Consider the following 23,053-nt stretch of genomic DNA (forward strand, 5'->3'; position numbering starts at 1 on the left):
TTACAACTTTCTGAAAGAACATTCCAAGTGGAACAATTGTATCCCAAGCTTGACATTGTATTTTTCATTTCATGTGTTACCCCATTATGAGAAAAGTTACTTTCAAGCTATTTTATTGTAGCAGCAAAGAAAGGCAAAATATTGTTTAAACCTGAACAAGTTAAAATAACCCAAAAAAAACCCCCAGCACTTTTACTAAATTTTTCTTCTCATCTTTATAAAAAGTAGTTTAGAGATTTTTTAAAAAATAGAAAATCTCTTTATTATTAGATGGATTAAACTTTAACTCTCAACATCCTAGCCAATTTAGGGGGGTATTTTGCCAGCTGTAAAGAATCATGAAGGAAAAAAAATCCTATATCATGTTGGGATAGAAAATACAGTTGTCTACAAGCTAAAGAGATAAATTAACAAAGACCAAATGTATCTCAGAATAAATGCTCAAGCTATCACATATGAAAGATTCATCCAAATTTAGTTCAGGTGGGTTTTTTTCTGGCCTCTATAAGGTTATAATGTCTCAGGTAAAATGAATGCTACACCCTCTTCCAATATAAAAATTATTAGTTGCCTGGTATTCTAACAGCTCTGTGAGCAAAGGATACTGATAAAGGACCAAAATTATAATTGCACAGATTGACTAACATGTTTCACTTCTTATATTTTTAACACCAGTATTTCTGCCAAGTATTTTTATTGCCTTAGATTTCTTACGGATTCCTTTAAAACTTGTACTGTTAATGTTAAAAAATGTGGTAGGAGTGCCATCAGGTTGAACACAGTTCACACAATCTACATCATAGTTAACTATTAGTCAGAAAATGGAATTGGTTAATTATTGTTACAGTCCTGTTCTACAAAATTCCATTGAGAGAGAATAACTTTGATATTCCCATAATTTTTGCAACCTCTAATTGTACCTGTAAGGATCTGTTGTATTGTTCTGGAGAAAATTTCTGACAATTTGGGCTACATCTTCATTGGACAAAACATCCCAAAGGCCATCTGTTGCCATGATGAGGACATCATCTCCATTAACATTTTCTGACGTTAAGTCAAATACTTCCACCTAGTCAGAAATAATAAAATGATTTAAACTTTTTCAGTTGTGATTCCTATGTCTCAGTGCTAAAATTTTATAAACCTATGCATTGAAAAGCTGTACCCTATATACTTATACCCTATATTCAATATAGTTTTCTGTTTTAGAAGCCCTGAAGATTGCACTACCAAAATATAAATCAAAATTTGAAGGTGTAATTTGTAATCAATTTTTGAAGGAAAAAAAATCTAAATTTTGTATAGGTTTGCAACAGTGGTGGGTTTCTACCAGTTCGGACAAACTGGTAGAGGTGGGAGCTCCGCCCACCCGCCCAGACATCATCACGGATGCTCTGCGCATGCGCAGAAGGTTCTGTGCATGCGCAGAAGCGCTGCACACAAGCAAAGTAAGCACGCACAGTCGCACGCTCACAGTTCTGAACTGGTAGCAAAGGTAAGTGAAGCCCACTACTGGTTTGCAATGATGTGATACTTCAGTGCAAATCCCTGGCAGTACTTAGTCACTGTGGCATATGGTCACTGAAAAAAACCTGAATCAAAAAGTGCATTTTCTGGGACCAAGAATCTTGGTTCTGCGTTTAGGATTCAGAGTTACATTAATTACATTGCTTAATTAGTTGAATTCCCAGTTTCAAGATTCCTCTTGCAGGATACATGAGCTGGATATGTACAATACTTAATCTAAAACATGTTTATCTACATGGGTTAGTAAATCGTGCCCTTACAGCTTTAGGAGTGTAACAAATCTCTATGAAAACCTCTATGACAGCATTTGAGTTGATTAAATATGTACATCAACAGTGTTGCCCTCAACATCTTATATGCCACTTCATTTCTCAAATCTTCATGTTAAAGTGAAAAATATGCAAGTGGAGTCTACTTGGAAATCAGAAGAACCCTTCCTGTGATTTGGGACCTCATTATCCTGAGGCTTCTCATATTTAATTTAACCAATGCGAAAGATTGTTGCAGACTTCTCCACAGTATTCAATCCAGGAAGATTTTGGTAATGCTATCTATTTTCTTATATAAATATAAACACCCACATAGTACTTACATACACAGCCTATCCAGACATAACACTTGTAACACTGTTGTAGTTTCTTTGAAATAAAGCCACTGTTCTAAAAGGATGAGTAGGCTGAATATAGAGAAGAGGAAGTACAGGCTGCTACTATTTACTACTAAATACAGGCTGCTACTATCAATGTAACATAGTACTTTCTTACCTTAGGAATGCAGGAGAGGAAAGGCTTAATTTCAATATTTGTTTCAATTACTTTTAACTGATGATCTCCCAGGCCTCGAGATACAGCCAGGGTGCCTAGTAAACGAGCCTGAAAGAGATGAGAACAGATTCCAGACTAAAGATGTAATAACATAAGGCATGGGAGATAATGTCAGCAAGAGTTAAAGTAAGCAGTAATATGTAAGTAATTAACAGTATATTTATATCCAAATATTTATTTTGCAGCTTGCAAAATCAGCATAGTCAACAGTATAATTATGTTTAAAGTAGCATTGTCCCACAGCATAAGAAGCATACCGTAAGAGGACAAGATTGTTTCTACCTAGCAATTAAGAATGAACATGGGGATGGAACAGCATGGGGCAGTTTTAATCTCTTAGTAACTGTGCTTTTAGTCAACGGTTCTACTTTAGAAGCAAGGAGGACCCAGGATCCAATAAGGTGATCAATAAACTGGCTACTTTGGTTTTTTTTAAATATCCAGAAGACTAAACTAGTCTTCTCCCATCTGGTGTCCTCCAGATTGTGTTGAAATTGCAACTTCCAATCCACATAGCTGACAACTTTTTAAGCTAGGAATTCTAAACTTAACACAACCAGGGAACATCTGACCATTGAAGGTTATTTAGGTTTTAACATACACATTACATTCTCACAATTAAGTTTCTCTGAATTACTTCCCCTGAAATAGTTCACTTATTCCCTAGTACATGATCATAAAAAATAGCCAAAAATAGTGAGAATGTTGAAACATGCACCCACATAGCAGCCAGAGAAGCTTCTCCTTTTGGTCTAATCTGGAGAGCACTCATGCCTGACATGTCCATTAGCTTTTCAAGTGGCAAGGATTCCCTTAGTACAGCATTATAACTTTATTTATTTTTTTCTACACCTTGTTTCTATAATCAGTGTACTGTAATTGTTAGAATTAGAGGATTGGTGGCCAACAAAATCACAGACAGCAGATTCCTGTCTGTGGACACATCAGAGGATTTCTCTGACTGTTGGGGCCAAATAAGGCGGCTGTCCCTGGTGCTGTTGCCATGAACACCTTCGATAAAGTGCCACCAATACCCCAACTGCATTTGTCATCAGCCCTCTGGTGAGCTGGACAGCTGGGATAGCAAAGGACAGAAGTTGACAGGGCCAGATGTCCTATTCCCTCACTTCTTTTCACCTCAGGATTTGTTGCAATGGAATAACTTTCCATTCACAAAGTCCCTGCATTCCACTCATCAGAGCTCCCTGGGTGACCATGGGATCATCAACGGTTCCATTGTCAAAGCAGCCCTCTCCATTGACTGTGCCCCATGAGAGAAGAGAAGCAAAGAGAGGGGTAGAAAAAATAGTGCCAATTTTCTTCCTCTGTCCTCCTCTTCCTCAGAGGTTTCCTGTCTAATTCCCAATGACCCAGTGAAGACTAGGCTGACACCAGAGTGAAGTGATAGCCATCCAACAAGTGAAACATGCCCTAGTTCCCTGCTAGGTGGCATAGATGTGGCCCCTCAGGACTTCTCAGATAGAGAGGAATAGGGAATTGTCCCTACATAACAAAGAGGAATAACAACCAGGTCTCAAATCTACCAGATTTTTCTAGGAAATAAAATAAAATTTCCACAACCACAAGTCTCTAGGCCTGAAAGAACCAGTCACAGTCACCCATTCTCTTGGTCAGAGGTATTTCCCTCGGTTACTAATTGTAGGTTTCCTGTTTCCCAAAATAGTTCCAAAGGTGCTTTTTCAAGAGGTAACTGGGCTTTCTTTTCTTTTTTTTTGAAAAAGAAAGCAGAAAGTCCAGTTGCCTCTTGAAAAAGCACCTTTGGGATAATCATGACCTGAATGACTGAGAATCTCCATCGACATTTCCCAAGATAATTAATAATTACACTCAGTTATGTTTATAAAGCTCAGGATAGTGAAGGTGTCCTTGATTGTCACACCTCTTTCCTCAGCCAGTGTTAGATCATCTCCCGACCTCTCCCCCCCCACCCCCCCACCCCAGTATATTCTGTGGTAGTTCTTACCTTGAACTCTTCGTTAACATAGTGGAAGCATCAATTATCCAGAGGACAGGCAGGAGGAAATTTTATACCCCAGGCTCATGAGGCTACAGCCAGATTTACCATATTTTTTGGACTATAAGATGCACCAGTGTATAAGACACACCAAGATTTCGAAGAGGTTAAGTAAGGGGGGGGAAGGGTTTTGCCCACCCTGGCCCCCAGGAGCACTCTGCAGTCCTCCCAAACCCTTTGCCCACCCCATTTTTTGCAAAAATGGGCCCATTTTTTACCCGTTTTTTGCAAAAAACAGGGCATGCAGAAGGTTTGGCAGGCCTACAAAGTGCTCCTGGGGGCTGGGGGAGGGCAAAAACACCCCCGTTTTTGCAAAAATGGGCGTTTTTCGCAAAAACAGGGGCATTTTTGCCCTCCCCAACCCCCAGGAGTACTCTGCAGGCCTCCCAAACCCTCTGCGCACCCTGTTTTTGTGAAAAACGGGCCCATTTTTCCCAAAATGGGACAAGGGGGGGCGGGGCTTTGGGACGCCAAAAATGGCTGTATTCATTGTATAAGACGCACCAACATTTCCACCCTCTTTTAGGTGGGGGAAAAGTGTGTCTTATACTCCAAAAAAATACGGTACCTCATAAATGCTAACCTGTCTAGCTTTGTGTTCCAGGTAAAAGCATGGATGCCAACATGGCCAAAATCCAAATTTGTTCCTCATACTGAGCACATTCAAGAATTACAAACTATTTGGAAAAGACCTGAAATTAAGACCAAAAAGGGAAAGACTCTTTAAAAATGGAAAAGGGAAAGCAACAGGACATGATAATGAATTTGATTTTCCAATGGGACCGCAAAATGATCTGCCCATATCCCAAAAGCCATCTAGAGAAGAATTGGTCATCAAATTCTACAAGGACAGAACAAAAGAAGTCACAGTTTCAAACTATGAAAGTGGGAGGCCTGAGGGACATCATACCTGTTTCCCATGTCCATGAATCAGAGGGTATTTGAGATCCTCTTTCATTACTGTCTTATATCCCCTGAAACAAACCAGACAAATGAGTCTTTTTATTTGTCCTTACACTGCACTGTGTCTACAAGTTAACATGGATGTTTAAACCACCTAATCTTAATGGACACTTAATTCTTTGTTGAAATCTAAGGCCTCAACTCAGAGGATTTATAGAATGCCCTATACAGCAAAATTGTATTCTTTTCTCTAAATGATTGAGAAACTCCATTTGCAAGGAGGTTAACATCTGAATGACACCATACATGAATACTTTGTATGAAATGCAATAGGAACAGCAGTTTTAAAGCAATTTCAGTCAACCGGCCTATAGAAGTCCACTTCGACAAATGTCAAATTATTTTTTATTAGCAAACCTATTTCATTCTCCCCCATCATTTACTGTTCACCATTATTAACATTAAATATAAGAAATTTGGCCTAGAGGACTCCTAATTTTCATTTCCTCTTTTAAGAAAAGAAAGTAACAATTAAAGACCATTGGAACACTGCATATTTATCAAGATATAGAAAGAAACAAAAAGTTCCCTTTATGTTTTACAAACATTCCCTCCTTCTGTAGAACAGAATCCATTCTAGTTTCAATATTTTTGATATGCAAAGAAAACAATGTGGTTGTAGGCAAACTGGCCACTGCAATGTTACTTGGGATTCTCTTAGCCTAAGTGGTTTAATTTGGAACAAAGATTACAAACATGAAGAGAAGAAAGAACAAAAGTAGGTAGGATAAATGGATGCAAACCATAACCAAGAGGAGGTTGTTAAGAAACAACCTAAGGAGAAAAGGAGGGAAGGACTACTTATCCAAAACAGAAAGACCTAAAAGATTACTCATACAAAACACCTAAAACCAGGCCATTCAAGAAACTCACCAGCCTTCCATTGAGTAATCTCGGTAGAGGACCTTCTGGCCTACATCATCTCCTTTCAATCTCCTTGGAAACTCAAACCGTGTGAACTCATCTGCTAGGAGCTTTGGGTAGATGAAAGCCTGGGGGGGAAATGAAAATGGGGAACAATGTTGTACTCAAAATACAATGAGCCTTAAGAAGTAGAAGCTAAAGATTTTTATATTTACAGATTTTAGGGAAGTCACTCGATTTTCCCCATGAGGATTTTTTTACACATACTTTTCCTCATAGAAAAAGATAAAAGGTTTGGATTTCTTCACTGGGCAACTTGTTATTCTAAGGGATAAGAACATCAATCTAATGTACTCTTTGTCTAGCTACAGTATATGCAACTGACAGAAATCTGAAGCCAGCATGGCAGATGGCTAAAAATGTAGAGAGCTGAAATTTTCTGAAAAGTAACAAACTGGGGAAGACTGTACTAAGCACAGTTCAGTGTAATACTGAAAATATTACAGAATAGATACAACCTGCAGTGTTCAGAAAAATCATAACATTTCTTTACTCCAGACCATTCTGGGAACAAGCATTCTTGAGCTTATCAGATACAAGTAAAATGTTTTGGCTCTTTTTTTTAAAAAAAGTATTAGAAAAAGGTTACTCTTACCAGGTGCTGGATTCTCTTCCTGTCTGTCTCAGGGGTACATTCAGTACTCAAGGGAATGATGCTCCGTTTTCGAACAAGAAGTACCCTGAAAAGCAGTATTTTTTCTTTCAAAGAGAGGAGTTTTGCCACTTTTAATGGTTGTCTCTCGTTTCATGTTTAAGATGGAAGAATAATTACATGCCAAGGGAAGATTCTTTTTTGTTTAGTCCAAGAGCTCAATTGCTTCAATTTAAGCCTATTTTCTTTTATATAAGGCACCTTACTCTGTAGCTCACAATTAAAACACCCATTTTCAATAACTTAGCAGCACCTGGGAATGGGATTTTTGGGAGGAAACCAACATGGGTAGGATTAAAATGAAGCCATCTTTCTTGTGCATCCAACCTGGAAAAAGAGCTTCTGGTAGGGTTTTGAAAGATTGTGTTTGCTCCACATACCACATTCCTATTCCAAATCAGGGCCATATGAAGTTGCATTGTTTAAAAAAAAATACCTACTTTAACTACCCTTTTTTTTAAAAAAAAACATGCTTATGGTCTAATTCCTTTAGAAGGAAAAAACCTCTGACATAGTAATTTTTAATGGCTTTTGCTTTGCATGTGTGTGTGTGTGTGTGTGTGTGTTATTTTTTGAAAATACTCAATTTTAGGCTTAATAAAATGTAGATTACTGTAGATATTTATTTAGCTAAAATAAAATGCTAAATGTCTTCCATATCCATATTAAAAGAACATGTTGGATCTTATCCAATGATGTTATGGGGTTTTAAACTCACCTGCTATCACCTGCATTTGCCACATAGAGCCTTCCCTGCAGATAAAGAGCAACCAGTGCAGTGCAGCCTGCTGATTGGTTGCTTGCTTTCATCTCTTGACCTATCATTTTATCCTGTTGGTAAAAAACAATATTTAATGATGTAAGACAGATATCAGATTTCCCAACACTGAAGCCTAATTTCATCACCATTGTTCCCCACTGGTGGTGGATGAAAACAGATAACTGCCAGTTAATGTTTCAAGTACGCTTAATTGTAAATAAACTCTAAGTAGAAACATTTATTATATCATTTTGCACATGATATGTATTCCTTGTTGGTATAAGAATTGATAGCACAAAATAGAACAAACAAGAACCCAGAACAGATGTAGGCCAAAGATAGACGACCAAAAAGTATTCACAATTCCTTACCATCGGCCATACTGACTTGATGGTTGGGAATTGAAATACAAGCCACCAGGGAAACATAGTTTTTTTTTTCCCCTGATCTAGCAGCTGTCCTGCCAGAATTGGAAACAGTAAAATTAACTCCATCAGCCATCTACAAAATATGACTAATACAAACTGCAATGACACAAACTGCATTCTCTCACAGCTGTGTCCTAAAGTTGGTTGCAAATATGTTTATGTTACAACATCATTTGCATTCCGCGTTTCCCACAGTGCACAACATAATTCAATTCTTGGGACAATAATAAAAAAGAAAGTAGGATCACTTACACATTCCTGGAAGGCGCTCTCCAAAGCTCCAACGACCACATTTTCCTGCTGAATTTTCTTTTCTTCCACAAACAGTGGATCATTCTGGCAAATGCATTGCCCACTGAGGTGCATCGGAGGATTATCTTCAGTGATGCCTTCTATTACATCCTCTAGTTTCTGCTTGATGCAACAGTGCAGGAAATTGGAGGCCATAAGTGAAGCTTCTGAACCACCATGGCCATCAAACAGTGCCCAGTAATAGCCTGTCAGATACTGAAAACCAAATTACAGTGAGGATCATCATATGGGACCCGCCTTCGTGCTACTGCAAGGACATTTGTGAGACTGAATGTTTGATGTGGAAATGGGAGACCCAGATTAAATTATCTGCTTGGGCATGAATCTCAATGAGAAGTCTTGACAAGTCAACAATATTGCAGCTTTATCTTCATTATAATAAGAGATGAATAGAAGGTTTCGACAAGTATGAATGTCTGAAAGCTAGTTATTAGTTATCATCAAGTCCCATCCCTTAAAGAATATCATCTCATTAAACCCAAGCGACATGACTTCTTGGCTGCTGTGCCTATCTCATGGAATAGCACTTCCCCGAGATCTGGATGCCTGGTTTTTCTAAAGCTGTAAAGACCTGGTTTTCCTCCAGGAGTTTGATGCCATTCAGTAGAACTGTCTGTTTGTTGACAAAATTGCAGGGTTAATTTTATCCTATGTTATAGTTCATTATATCTTATTTTTATTTTCCTTTTTAATTGTAAACTGCCCTGTTGTTTTAAGCATGTGGCTATGCGTGTGTGTGCACAGTTGTGTGCACAGTGTGTGTGTGTATGTGCGCGCGCACACACAAAAGTATGCATTGGATTCATTAGGTAGAAAATGTTAAGCGGTAAAGTAGTTATAATTGAAAAGGCAAGAAGCAAAAAAGGATAAGAGAATGATATTAATCAATCCTGCCTGCTAATCTCAGAAACAACAGGAGCATCAGAAAAATTAGGCTCGTGCAGTAATTAAAATTTATTAAAAACTTTACTTCTTCCAATTTCTCTAGGATTTTGTTATAGTTTTATTAGAGAACCTTGACTAGGAACTGCCTATATATTGCTATTTTAGCTTAAAATGCCAATGCCAATTCACTTCTTGCAAATAAACTTAATGACAAATCAGGTGGGTACATGCCTGCCCATTCTACTCCTGTTTCACACAACTGACAAACCATCTCACATGAGCCCTCTTTACATACATGGTGCATAATTTAGAGGTGGCAAATCAAGCTTATGAAAACAAAGCAGCTTCTGTGCAAGAGATCCTCCCTCCCCTCCCCCCCCCAAGTTTTAGTTTTCCCAAAATACCTGAATAAAACTAAAGATAAAATGGCTGATAACCACAACTTGGAAGGAAAGCAGTTATTTCTTTCTGCAGGCATATGGAAGAGCTCACACATGCTTCTTAGGCATTTCAAGCATTATTCACACCACGAGGAATGGCAATCTCTTGTTTACTGTAAACTGTCAAAATAATCAAGAGGACGCCACAGAATCTAAAGCAGGGATTTGGTTTGCTTCATAAGGACCTCGGCTGCCCACCTTGTAAAGTATGAACTTCCTTCTGCTTCAAATTTTATTCTGGACATAATTATTTTTATTTTTATTTAATTATAAAACTGTAACACTTATTAATTCAATGCCTTTCACGAGTGTTCATAATGGTTTACTAACACATTTAAGAACCAAGCAAGTCATTCATAATTGCCAGCATGAAGCTGCTATACAAATAGTCTAACTGTTTGCAGAACAATGCAGTCTATATTAACAAGGAAATTTTTTTTCTTCCCACATAATTACCAAGCTGAAATGAACAGCCCATTGAAAAGAAATCTGGCAATGAAAAACAGGCGTTCCAGTCCCACAAGATAAATATTGAAAGGTTTTTATCTTAATGAAAACAGGATGTTTAATTTTGATATCTGAACTCACCTCAGCAGAACACAAAATTAGCCATTCCTGATCCTCCACTTCACCACACCCAAATGGTCTCTTCCTGATAGAAATCTGGCAACATGTTGCCTGGTCTTCATTAAATTCTGATTTTTCTGCATTAACAGTTCTGATGAAACAAATAATAAAGGTTCAAAACAGTTAGGATAACTGAAGCATGCCTCAGGTAAAAATAAGCCCAATTAATTTCTGTAAAGGAATTGAATGGAGCCTAATATATCATTAGTATATCTTTACGCTGTAGTCCTATACATATTTACTTCCACGTCCAATAAACTTGGTTGGATTTGCTTTAGGCAGAATGCTAATAATTATTTCAAATGACAAATATGGAAGCACAGCGCAACAAAATCTTGATCTGCAATGTAAAAAAAAAATCAGTGGAATTGGGGTTCTGAATATTTCTGCTTAATATTCACACTGTCTTCTTGAGTTTCCAACAGGAGGTGATTTTTGTTCCATTTTTCTTTTTCCTTTATTCATTATCAGATTCTCTGAGCCCCATAAGAACTGCATGAAAATCCTCTTCAGTCGTTTATCCCACTGAGATTTAAGCACCTGTTTGCAATTCTGCGAGAATCCTATCCATTTCCTAACTTCTCATTTCTCTTCTGGGAGTGGCCATTTCTGTCTAAAATAGTGCTCCTAGACCTAGGATCTTCCTCAAGTTTTATCTATTTGCCATCCGTTTTTAACTAGATGACAATGGAAGACTTCTAGCAATGGGTTCTAGATTTACTGTATGTAACAAGAAATAACAGGAGATGTGGGAAACTATAAGAGGAGCCACGAGGATTGTCAACCTTGTTATCTTTAGAATCTGTCTTTTTCTGGTCCCTTAATTTATGCCTCTTTCTATAATTAGCCATTCACTTACTTAACACAATCTAATTCATGCAAGTCAGTTTTCTGGTTTAAAGTTTGAAGGGCTTCTATCTCTATAGAGGATATGAAACAATTTTCTGATCTCACAGCTTCTCTAGCTGCTGTAAACTTAACTGCTTTGATATTACAAGATTTTATGAGCTAAAATAAGGCTAAAACAAAACAAGCTGATTAAGTCGAATCCTAGTGTGAATCCTAGTTCTACAAGAAATCCCTCAGTTCAACTAATACATCATCAAGTTTCAGACAATGCCAATGCATTAAGCAGTCTTACATCTTAACAGGGAAATACAAGCACAATTTTTCAGGCCCCAAATCTGGTAAGTAGGGGGGGCACATTTATATCTCCACAACTGGGCATGAACTTAAGTCCAATTTACAGACTCTCATAACTTGTGATTATATGGATACAACCAACAGTTATATTATCAATGACATGGAAACAGTCTGCCTCTGCCTGTATGCAAGAATACCAGAGTACAACCTTCATGTTTCTTGATACTAGTCTCTCAACCAAGTATTAAAAAGGCTTAATCCTTTTTAGCTTCTGAAATCAGATAAGGTAGCAATGAAACAAGGTAATGGAGACTTCTCAGGAATAATCAAAACATGAACCAATTGGCTTCCAATATATCTCATTGTAGATATGCAATACTTTTCAGATGCATTCAAACTACAAGACGAGAACATCCACCCACCTCTAGATATACTGACAATTCTGGAAGTTGTAACCTAAACCTCATGGGGTGAAGGGAGGGTAGAGTCAGGTTGAACAAAGCTGTTTGACTTCTTGTGCATGTGTGCGCCTTCACATCAGTGTGAGTCCAGATGGCAATTTCTTAGCAAAATTTAGAAGTGGTTTGCCATCTTCTTAGGGCTGAGAGTTACAGACCCAAGGTCCCCTGGCTGGCTTTGTACCTAACATGGCACTAGAACTCCCAGAGGCTTAGCTATTACCCCAATCTGGTTTTACTTCTTAGAGCTCTTCATTTATCTGTGAATTCTATTTGGGGGATGAGCTTTTCTTGCCTTTCTTTGTGTCTCTTTAAATGATCTCACATAGGAGATTTTTCTTCCAATATGAACTAACCATAAACCTCCTACAAATTGCATACCCGACCTGGGATAGTCATCCTCTTCCACCTAGCAAGCAGCTTCAGGAGGGACACACATGGAGCAATGAAGGAGGAGGGGACACCTGCCTTGTCAGCTAGATCAGCCAAATCAACCCTGGCAATCAGTGGGGTGACAGATGTTGCAGCAAGATCGCCCTCCCATCCATCCAACTTCCTATAAATCAGTTTCACTGTGCTAAATTTTCATAAACACAGGAAGTAGCTGACATGCAAAATGTCCTTTTCTTCTAATCAGCATGTACACACAGTGTACTCTATTTCAAAAGATAGACATCTGCTGTATTTTTGATTCAATGTTTACGTCATGACAAAACTGGTGATGTGAATCCTTGGTCATAAAAGGGTAGCAACTCTAGCAAGAGAGGAAGATAGTCATGCAGGAAAGAAATATAAAAGCACAGACGTGAAGGATGAACAATACGACAACATCTTAAGAAATCTGTCCCTGCCAGTAACACAAGTGATGTAATGGATTAGATAATTGATTTTCAAACACAAACAGAAAGGAACTAGTGTTGTTTCTTTTTTTCAAGGTTATTAGCAAAGATGAATCTCCAATCAACTTTGTCCAAGTAAGAATATTTTATCTTCAACATTTTAGTTAGTTAGGTTCTATTTGATATGGTTCAACTAAGTAACTATATGGCCAAATGGTCTCCCATTTCACTTGACCGCAGCAACTATCTACAGCTCATCTTGGGATCCCCAAGGTGCTTTTTTCCAAAGGCAACTGATGTTTCTTGGTTTTTTTCTTTGAAAACATTTTGCTTCTCATCCAAGAAGCTTCTTCAGTTCTTCAGCTTCTTGGATGAAAAGCAAAACGTTTTCGAAGACTTTTCTTGGTCTTCAATAAAAGATCAAGAAAGTTTAGTTGCCTTTTGGAAAAAAGCACCTTTGGGACAACCATGACTTGGATGACCCCCCACCCCCCACCCCCACCCCAGCACAGTAGAGTTGCCAATAAAGCAGCAACCTTGAAACAGGTGTCAGAGGAGATGTGTGTTTTGGAAGCTCTGGAGCCACCAGCAAATCAAAAAAAGCAGTTGAATAAAAGAAGCATGTTCCTTCAAAGGGAATGGATGGTCCAAACGAGGGGGAGGAAAGGCAAAGCAAAGCATCATGTGGAAAGATGCAAGCGCTCTATTATGGCCCATTAATAGAGAAAGAAAGAAAAAACGGAAGAAATTCCAAAGAGAGGAATTAAAACAGGAGGGAGAACAAGATTTGCAAGAAAAAAACATTGCTACGTAATAGTAATATTATAGGATGTAGTTAGGTAATATCAAAGAGGAAATGTTGTAATAACAATAGAATAGTTATACACTAAGATACATTATAGAGGAAATATAATAGTAATTAAATAATACAATACAGTATATTGTTATAGTAATAGTAATTAGTATAGTAATATAGAAAAAATACTAATAGAATACAGGATAGAGACAATAGAAAGCACTCACATAGAGATTTGTAAGTTTTGTATTTCATTTTTATGTCTTGTTTTTTTCCTTCAGCAGAGCTGAAGAAGCTTCCTAAATGTCTTCAAAGAAAAATCAGAAAGTCCAGTTGCCTCTTGAAAAAAAGCATCTTTGGGACATTCATACAGTAAGTTAAGATTTTAATGTAAATTATATTGTCATTTCTTTTTTACATTGCCATATCATCTATTGGATTATATTTATGAGAAAAAAGAAAAAGTACCCAACTTTGTTATTGTTGTTGGGTCAAGCATCCTTTGTATATTAGTAGAATTCAGATGAAGTTTCAGTAACAACCACGGACAAAGTTAGATAAATGTTAAGTGGCAAAGAAATGCAAAAGTTCAGAAAACCTAAAAAAGGGGAAAATAATTTCACAGAACTAAAATACCAAAAGGAAATCTTTACTTTAATTATTGTCAATATCCTTTATCATCACATCTTGATTTATAATCAAATATTGTATCTCCCTTGGATTATTCACCTGACTTTTCAAGCACACTATTCAATGTACTTCTATTTTCTTGGACTCAATAGTAAACTTCCATTTTCATTTACTTGCCATAAACCTTGAATTGTCAAACTCAACTAGAGTTGAGGTCAATCATGTATCTACTCAAACTTTATCTTTAATAACTTAGAGGGCAATTAAATTTGGACTTATCATATAAATAGCAGCATCTTCTAAAAGATGGTTCCAGATAATTTTAAGAGGCAAGAGTTTAGGAGGAACTCTACCTTAGTTCTACTGTATACATAATTTCTGACTGATCTTAAATTTTCCATTCTTGTTCCTCAATGACCTACAGTGGAAAGTGAACAGCATGATTTATATATCACATTTAGAAACCACCCATCTTCTCCACACAGCAACTCTGGGCAAATTATGTCACCGTTGGATTTAAAAGCTTTCAATACTGTCAACTATGATATTTTAGATTTTTCCTACGCATTGCACACATCTCACATGTTCTAGAAGACAACAGAAATGAACCTTCAACTAATATTCAGATCCAGTGCAAGAGGGAAAGACTAGGGCAAAATACTCAAAAAGCTGTTGACCCAAGGTAATGTAGCTTCCCAAACAAGAACATTCTTTTCCATTTCTACAAACACACAAGGTTCAACTCAAATTACTGAAAATTCGGCTTTTGACTATCATATATTCATGTCATTTTTCTCACATTGAAATGATCCTCTGGACTTGTTTTTCAGGTTTAGCTAACCTCACTGAATATATTTTATCTAAAGGCATTATCTCAAGGAAAGGTTAAGATTTTAGTGCAAAAATTTCAGTACAAGGAGGAGAGAAAAGGAGTCCCTTTTGTAATAGCCAGATTTTCCATGTTAGGCAGAAACTTAGTTTAGCTTTTCCAGTTGCAAAATATCATGCTGGAAATAAGAATGGTTTTATAAGAATATAAAACATGCTAATATTTCAGTCTATCATCAAACTGATGCATTCTCCTATCAACATGATTACCAACAGTTACCTTGCTTATTATGTATGGCTTCAAGCAGACTTTTTTGTATTTTACCCTTCTATTCACTTGAATGCTTGAGAAATTAGTAATGAAAATATAAAATACAATAAAGACATGACATTATGGCAATAAGACACAGAATCCCTGTTTGAATAATACTTAGATGAAGATATTCCAGTACCTTATTTTAAAAGGTAATGAAGATTTATTTAATCATACAGAAATGCAGCATATTTGCTTCACTATGGATTGCTGCACTTTAAATCAAAGTCACTCGCTTGTTGGAACAGAGAAAATCTGTTTCATTGAAGCAATGTATTATTTTTCCCCTTTAAAATGTAGTTTTCAAGGTAAACATTCAATTTATTGCAGTATACTTGACAATTAATGTTTTAAAGACATGAACAAAGCACTCATCCACTTCTTCACCACTTTATACTTTTTAAATCTCACTCCTTCCTAAGAATTGTTTGTTGTCCTCTGCAATGATGAAATAGCTGAAGCAAAAAAAAAAGTCCTTAGCCTTTGAAAACCCTTCCTCATCTCTTGCTCAGGGAAAGAGTAATATTTTCAGTCCCTGATCCTAAGTGACTGGCAAATTTACATATTGGGTCCAGCAGCTTTACTGGCAATGATATAGCAGAGTGACTTAACACCCCACTTAACTATTGAATAGCAGCAATTAGCTACTTGCAATTTCCAAGCCATCTTCAAGGGTAACTCCATGGAGAATAGGGGTCTATTTGTAATGATGCTGTAAGTGTTACATGGACAGAAAAACAGAATATAAATTTAGCTGGAATCAAATATGTTGGAATCATCCCACTGAGAAATTTTAAAGGCTGAGATACTAAGGTTATAGTGGTTCAAAGAAGGTAGCAGATGGCACACCAGGCAAAGCTGAACATAATACTGCCTCTAAAACCCCAGAAAAAGGTTTAAATTCTGGTTTAAGAATCAGATTTCAAATGCAAATAATGAAGTTATTGACAATACAAATAGGGAAGTTGAAACTCCTGTTTTGTTTCTTGTCTCTCCTACCAGTGCTCGTAAAACATCCTTGCAGAAAAGGAACTCACAACAAACCTAGGCTAATGCCATTAATTTAACAACTGACAACTGTGTAATAAAGCAAATGTAGTTTCAGGGAAGCTGTAACACACATTTTCTTTATGCAAATGCAATGAGTAGTATATTTCACTAGTATAAATACAACAGGTGAAGTTATGAGTTAATTTCTTAAAAAGTTATTGCAAAACACTAGAAATTCTCCTTATGTTAGTTTTTCTGCACATTAGACGCCAGATATTGTATGGACACTATGGCACAAATACCACTGACAATATAACTATTAGGTTTTGCCATGAAACACTTTATAATACCCAAACAAAATGCCTACCTGATTATTGTATAAAAGATGCTATCACAACACAGTTTTGGTTTTTGAATTGCTCCTAAATACAAATACTCCTTAGCAGCAGTTACTGAATAGATCCTGGGTACGGTAGGGCTTTCCGTCCCTAGTTTAACATTAATATCTTTTAGAATTACAATGTAATGGGTGACTTCATAATAATGTCTAAGTTCTAAAGTTGTGAAAAATTAAGGCTGAGAAAGTCTATGTTAACCAAAGCTTGTTAGCCCATCCTAATGTAAACTTAACTTTGATAATTTTCCAGACTCATGGTTAGGAAAATTGCTTAAAAACAATGAGACATTTTCCTTTCCCACCTTGGCACTATAGATGTTTAGCTCTCTGTTCATACCCCAAACCAACATTTGTTTGTTTATTCTTGTCTTACTTTTATTTGTTCTTATCCTCAACACAGTTGCCGAAAGGTACAAAAAGTTACTAAAAATGTCCTGGGTATAGACTGGAAGGTTGTAATTCAGTGTCTTATTAAACTGAACTATTCTATAGGACTTTCTACCGCATGTGGGGGGTTTTCAGCAGAACAGCAGCAAGGGCACCTTTCAAAGTGCCCTAAGATGCATTACTGCTATTGTGGCTGTCCTACACATCATTTAGTTCAGGGGTCTCCAACCTTGGCGAGTTTAAGCCTGGCGGACTTCAACTCCCAGAAATCCCCAGCCAGCAAAGCAAAGCAAAGCTGGCTGGGGAATTCTGGGAGTTGAAGTCCGCCAGGCTTAAAGTTGCCAAGGTTGGAGACCCCTGATTTAGTTTGTCCCTGAAACGGGTGGGCCGCCTTTCCAAAGAAAACTTAGCACCCGAGAGAGGCCAACCAAGCCCAGAGTCAATCTCCTCATCCCGCGCCTTAACTGTTTCTGTCAAGCAGCCTTCTTTCTACCTAGGGTGCCCGGGATACTCACTCGGCATAGCCCGTGTTCCACTGGAGAGGCCTGTCCCGGGAAGGGCAGCAGATGGGTCGCTTCCCAGGCAACTTCTCCGCGCAAACCGCTCCACGCAGGAATTTGGGCCGCCTGTATTGCAAAGGAGCTGGCGGCGGCTTCGGCTGCTGCGAGCCTCCCTCCTCGGCTCGTTGCTGCTGCTGCTGCTGCTGCTCAGCAGCGCCTTTTCCGCGCTTCGTCTCGCCGTTCAAGAAGCACTTCTTAAACCAGCTTGAAGACATTAACTGAGCTGAGCGAAGCCCCATCCGACCCCCCTTTCTTCTTCTTCCACTTCTTCCTACCAACTGAGCGGATTGCTAACTCAGGCAGCGCCCAACCGCGAGCGAGCCAACAGCAGGGGCGGAGAAGAGGCGGTTCTTGCAACCAATGACTTCAACGGCGGGCAAGGGAGTTCAAAAGGGCTGGACGTCTGGCGGTCCTGGGAGGGCGTGGAGTGGCGGCAGCGGGGCCTCAGTCTTGACGTCCCCCCCCCTTTTTTTTTTTTGGTTGCTCTTTGCAACCGTACAGGGAACTGTTTGGCCTCGCTCGACGTGCTAATCCACAGTTTCCTCACAAAGGCGAGCCAAGCTTGCCTTTGGAAGTAACTTTGTAGGTTGCAGGAACTGGGCATGGCTAGTCTAGTGAAGAGAAGGACCAGGGGAGAGATGATAGCAGTGTTCCAATACTTGAGGGGCTGCCACAGAGAGGAGAGAGGGTCAAGCGAGTTCCCAAAACACCTGAAGGAATAATGGATGGAAACTGACCAAGGAGAGATTCAACCTAGAAATTTTCTGACAGTGAGAACAATCAACCTATGGAACAGCTTGCATTCAGAAGTTGTGGGAGCTTCATCACTTGAGACTTTCAAGAAAAGATTGGACTGCCATTTGTCAGAAATGGTGTAGGGTCTTCTGCTTGAGGGAGGGTTGGACTAGATGACCTATAAGGTCCCTTCCAACTCTGTTAATCTATAACCCAAAGGGGTCTTCTCACTGCCATTACTCGCGCAAGGGAGTTAGTGAAGGGAGGAAGAATAAAAGCATTCCCCGGGAGCATCTCCTTTAAACTGACCGGTCTCTACCTGTCATCCGGGGTGTTCAGACGGGTTGAGGATCCCCTTCATTATAATTGCAGCATGATATGACGCTTCTCCGCTTCTCCTTTTCACCAGACGTTGCTAGGATAAGTCCGTTCCAAGAGAAAGAAAAGTATATCAAGTTAGTCTCCACCTCTGGTTCGCTAACCAGAGGTCGCTTATAAAAGAAGTGGAGTATCAGTGCAATAACTTTCCCCCTGTTGATCCACATCAGTAACTTGAATTTTGAGATACTCTTCTTCTCTATGAATTTAACTAACTTTCCTCCATTTTGTACACCAGTGGTTAGTGTCCAAAATCCCAATGGCAACTGTACCTGTGCTAGCCTTAGTTGTACGCAACAATCTTGCATTAACTGAATTTTGGCTTGCATTAAATATGGCCTGGTATCAATTTATTGTTCGTACTAAATCAGATATTGCACTATTGAACTTGTAGTAATTGTGACCTAACTTATAACAATTCTTAGATGAGAAGTGAAATGTCTTCAAAGAAAAATCAGAAAGTCCAGTTGCCCCTTGAAAAAAAGCACCTTTGGGATATTCATATAGTAAATTATTGGATTATATTGTCATTTCTTTTTTACATTGGCATATTACCTATTGGATTATATTTATGAGAAAAACGAAAAAGTATTCAACTTTGTTATTGTTGTTGGGTCAAGCATCCAGATAAAATGCAATACATCATGCGCTATCCAGATAAAATGCAATACATCAGTCACTGCATATTTTTGTTCCAGTATGCAATTGCTAATTGTCCCAAACTTAGATTTTGCCACTCTCATGACAATTGTTAAGTGAAATGATTGTTGTGCAAATATCTAACTGAAAGAGAGGCTGTGAAGATTGCTGGTTGCTGTCATCTCATCCTTATACAGTGTCCTGTATCTGACTCATTTCTTCCTCATTTTTGTTCCCTTTCAGGGTAGAAACATTTGCATAAATAAGGTATCCTTTCTGAGCTATTTTTCTCAGCAGCACCAAGCATCTTTAAAAAGTACTAATTACAAGTTAACAAATTCCCCTGTGACTTTAATTAGTTGATATGAACTCTCCCTGAACTGCCTGAAGCTGACCAGACTATAATCAGTTTCACACTTAAGCTTTTATAGTTGTAAATGTGCACATTGGTGGGAAATTACTTAAAATATTTTATTTATTTAATCAATTTATCGAACTGTCCACTCAGCACAACTCAGGCTGGTCTATATCAAATTTCATAAACCCACATATTAGAAAAGCATATATAGTAAACATAAATGAGCATGAAAACATGAACACATGAAATGCTGGGGGGAAACATCTTTTGATATTTTAAGCAGTCCAACTCATTGGCTTCCTTGTTGTTTCTTGTTTTGCTGTTTCTGCTGTACATAACTTTTTAAAATTGTTTTAATGGTTTATTGCTTTTCAGATTCATGTCTGCACCCTTTATAATCTACTTTGTTTTATTTTATTTATTTTGCCCAAGTACATGTTTTTTTTTATAGTCTCGTGAGTAAAATAGTGCTTCTCTTTTCTGAAGAAACTTTTCCTTCCTCTTACATCTTCTTTGACTCAGCTTCTTATTCATATTATTTCTCTGCTTGGGTGAGTTAATACCAATCCTAAATTGCAACAGACATTCCAAATAAACTTTGTTGTCTTAAATAACTTCCAAAGATTCTAGAATTCTAAAATTGGCCCTCTTAGAAAATTTGCATGAATCTATATATGTACAGTGGTGGGTTTCAAAAATTTTTTACTAACGGTTCTGTGGGTGTGGGTTGGTGGGTGTGGCATGGCTTGGTGGGCATGGCAGGGGAAGGATACTGTAAAGTCTCCATTTCCACCCCACTCCAGGGGAAGGTTGCTGCAAAATCCCCATTTCTTCCTGATCAGCTGGGAATTGGGAGGCAGAGAATAGATGGGGGCGGGGCCAGTCAGAATTTTTACTACCAGTTCTCTCAACTACTCAAAATTTCCGTTACCGGTTCTCCAAAACTGGTCAGAATCTGCTGAAACCCACCTCTTATATGTACATATCCGTGTGTGCACATACACACCATATTTCCTACCAGATCAATAATCCCTATACTTCTGATGACCAAATTGAAGGATGTTGTAAGTAGCCACCCATTGCTGCTGAGAATCAGATGGTATACAAGCTTAGTAAATTATTATTATTCAAACCAGATTTTCTTTTGGAGACAGGATACCATTCTAAATAGACTTTGGTTTGATTACTAATACTTGAATACATAAAAATTTAGTTCCTTGTTTTGATTTCTACATCCAGTTTTTATTGGTTTTTACTGTTAACAACAATAATGTAGAAAGAAGATATTTATAGCAAATGACATCTTTGCTTAGTCATAGTCATGCCTCCTCACCATTTGAAGCCTATAATAGTTCTGCAGAGCTTTATGGAGTCTAATTATAAAATATTTGCTGGTCAATTTGACAATTGGCACCACTTCCTTGCTGGCAGAAGGGCTGGATTTAGATATAGGGAAGATCTAATTGATAAGTGCTAACAGAGAAGACAGTGTAACCCCCTGAATTGGAGAAGAATACTACCAAAATGCCTGACAATCCTGTGAAAGGGTGAGAAAGGGCCTGCTGTGAACAGAGGATGTGAAGGCAGGCAAAACAAAGCATATCTTAATTAATGAGGCTCATGTGAGCCATATAGGAGGGTTTAATTGATGGAAATGTAATTCATATAAGAAATTACAATAAAACTGTAACTCAAAAACCACTGGAAGTTTGAAATGCTCCTTCCTTCTGTGAGGCTCTAAATTATACAGTATTTGCTTAGCTTATATTTAAATTTGGCTCTGGATGATAGTTCAGACAAATTAAAAGGTCCATGTTTTTGAGACCATTTAGTGTCCTTGATCATCTTATGGTCTGTGTCCTTTGAATAACGTAACTGTGTTTTATTACTTTAAAATATTTGTAAATTTCTTTGCAGTTTCTGTATTATTAATATTTGGAATAGCGCTATTTTAAATAAATAATTATGCAGATAATATTAGTGTTACCTAGTTTGGATAATGAAATATCCACAAGAAAACAACCACTCTCAAAGAACACAAAGGATTACTCATTTCAACCCGAGTTACAAATATTATCCTCTATCGGTAGCAGTGGTGGGATTTAGCCGGTTCGCATCAGTTCGGGAGAACCAATAGCTAACTTTGTGCAATTCAGCTGAATAGGCCATGCCTCGCCCCTCCCAGCCACTCCTCGCCTCAAATTGCTGTCTGCGGACCAGCCTTGAGCCCTAACTGCCCAACTCAGCCACTGAAAACCAGGCTTCACAACCAGCTAGGCAAGGAAGCAAACTGCCTGCTCCAATCTCCAACTTGGACAACACAACTCCCCCATCACCCACGGCGCACAGCGAGGAAGGCAGCAACCTGCTATATTTGCTCTCTCCACCACCCAAACACAGAAAACTCAGCTTCCGTCATTCACACAGTTACAATTTCCAACTAATGGAGGGTGGAAGGGAGGGAGGGAGAAAAAGCGGGGGAACTGCCTTGAAACATGGGGGGTGCTCCCAGCCATAGAGGGGTGGCTCCCTTCCAAACCCACCACCAAACCCGGAATCTCTTGCTTGCTCAGGCCAGTGGTTGGGACGCGTGGCCAATGAGCCCAGCTGCAGGACCATGAAAGAGGGGAGTGGCAACTCGGAGCTGCCTGCAATCAGATGATGGGGACGGGAAGTGGAACAAGCAGCCCTTAGACTCTACGTTGCCCTCGGTCTCCAGAGTCTGGTCCTCTCCTTCCAGCCATAGCCCCACCAGCAACCCTCCACCTGGTAAATTTCCAGCACCGTCGCCTCCATCATCAATCAGCCGCTCAGGAAAGAGGAGGAGAGGCGGGGGTAGGTATGGGGAGTGGATCAGATGATGGCAGCAACCCAGTGCACCTGATCTGGTCAACTGTTTGTTCTGAGGAGGTAGCCTGCCAGGTGAGTGGGACTCACCTGGGCTTGCAGGACCACTTCCCTCCCTCTCTCCCCCACCAGCATACTTGGATTCCAGGTGCTGAAGGAAGAAGCTGATGGAGAAACGGGTGTGTGTGTGGAGGGAGGGAGGGAGTGGCCATTATAGAAAGTTTCTGAGCAGCGAGGACTCAATGAAAGGCCAGGGAATCGAGCAAACGTTTGAAGGGGGTGGGTTTCCAGAAATAAAATGTCCTCTCCCCCCCCTTTCAAAAGAAAGGAGGTAGGCAAATAGAATAGAATAGAGCTGGAAGGAACCTTGGGGGTCTT

General features: G+C 38.7%; 1 protein-coding gene across 1 annotated transcript in view; it reads right to left on the minus strand.

Moving 5' to 3' along the window:
* PPM1M (protein phosphatase, Mg2+/Mn2+ dependent 1M) overlaps positions 1-18,075 on the minus strand; it is a 25,253-nt gene extending 7,178 nt beyond the window's left edge. The window contains exons 1-9 of the mRNA XM_034439486.3: positions 17,674-18,075; positions 10,339-10,468; positions 8,366-8,620; positions 7,644-7,756; positions 6,869-6,953; positions 6,223-6,341; positions 5,297-5,360; positions 2,292-2,399; positions 921-1,069 (exon numbers count right to left, since the gene is read on the minus strand). Coding sequence (XP_034295377.1) covers positions 921-1,069; positions 2,292-2,399; positions 5,297-5,360; positions 6,223-6,341; positions 6,869-6,953; positions 7,644-7,756; positions 8,366-8,620; positions 10,339-10,468; positions 17,674-17,957 — 1,307 coding nt within the window. The 5' untranslated portion in view covers positions 17,958-18,075. The remainder of the gene's footprint in view (positions 1-920; positions 1,070-2,291; positions 2,400-5,296; positions 5,361-6,222; positions 6,342-6,868; positions 6,954-7,643; positions 7,757-8,365; positions 8,621-10,338; positions 10,469-17,673) is intronic.
* Between the last annotated feature and the right edge of the window lie 4,978 nt (positions 18,076-23,053).

The sequence above is a fragment of the Pantherophis guttatus genome, chromosome 2 (assembly GCF_059756535.1).
Source record: "Pantherophis guttatus breed Tessera chromosome 2, ASM5975653v1, whole genome shotgun sequence".
NCBI classification, from domain to species: Eukaryota; Metazoa; Chordata; class Lepidosauria; order Squamata; family Colubridae; genus Pantherophis; species Pantherophis guttatus.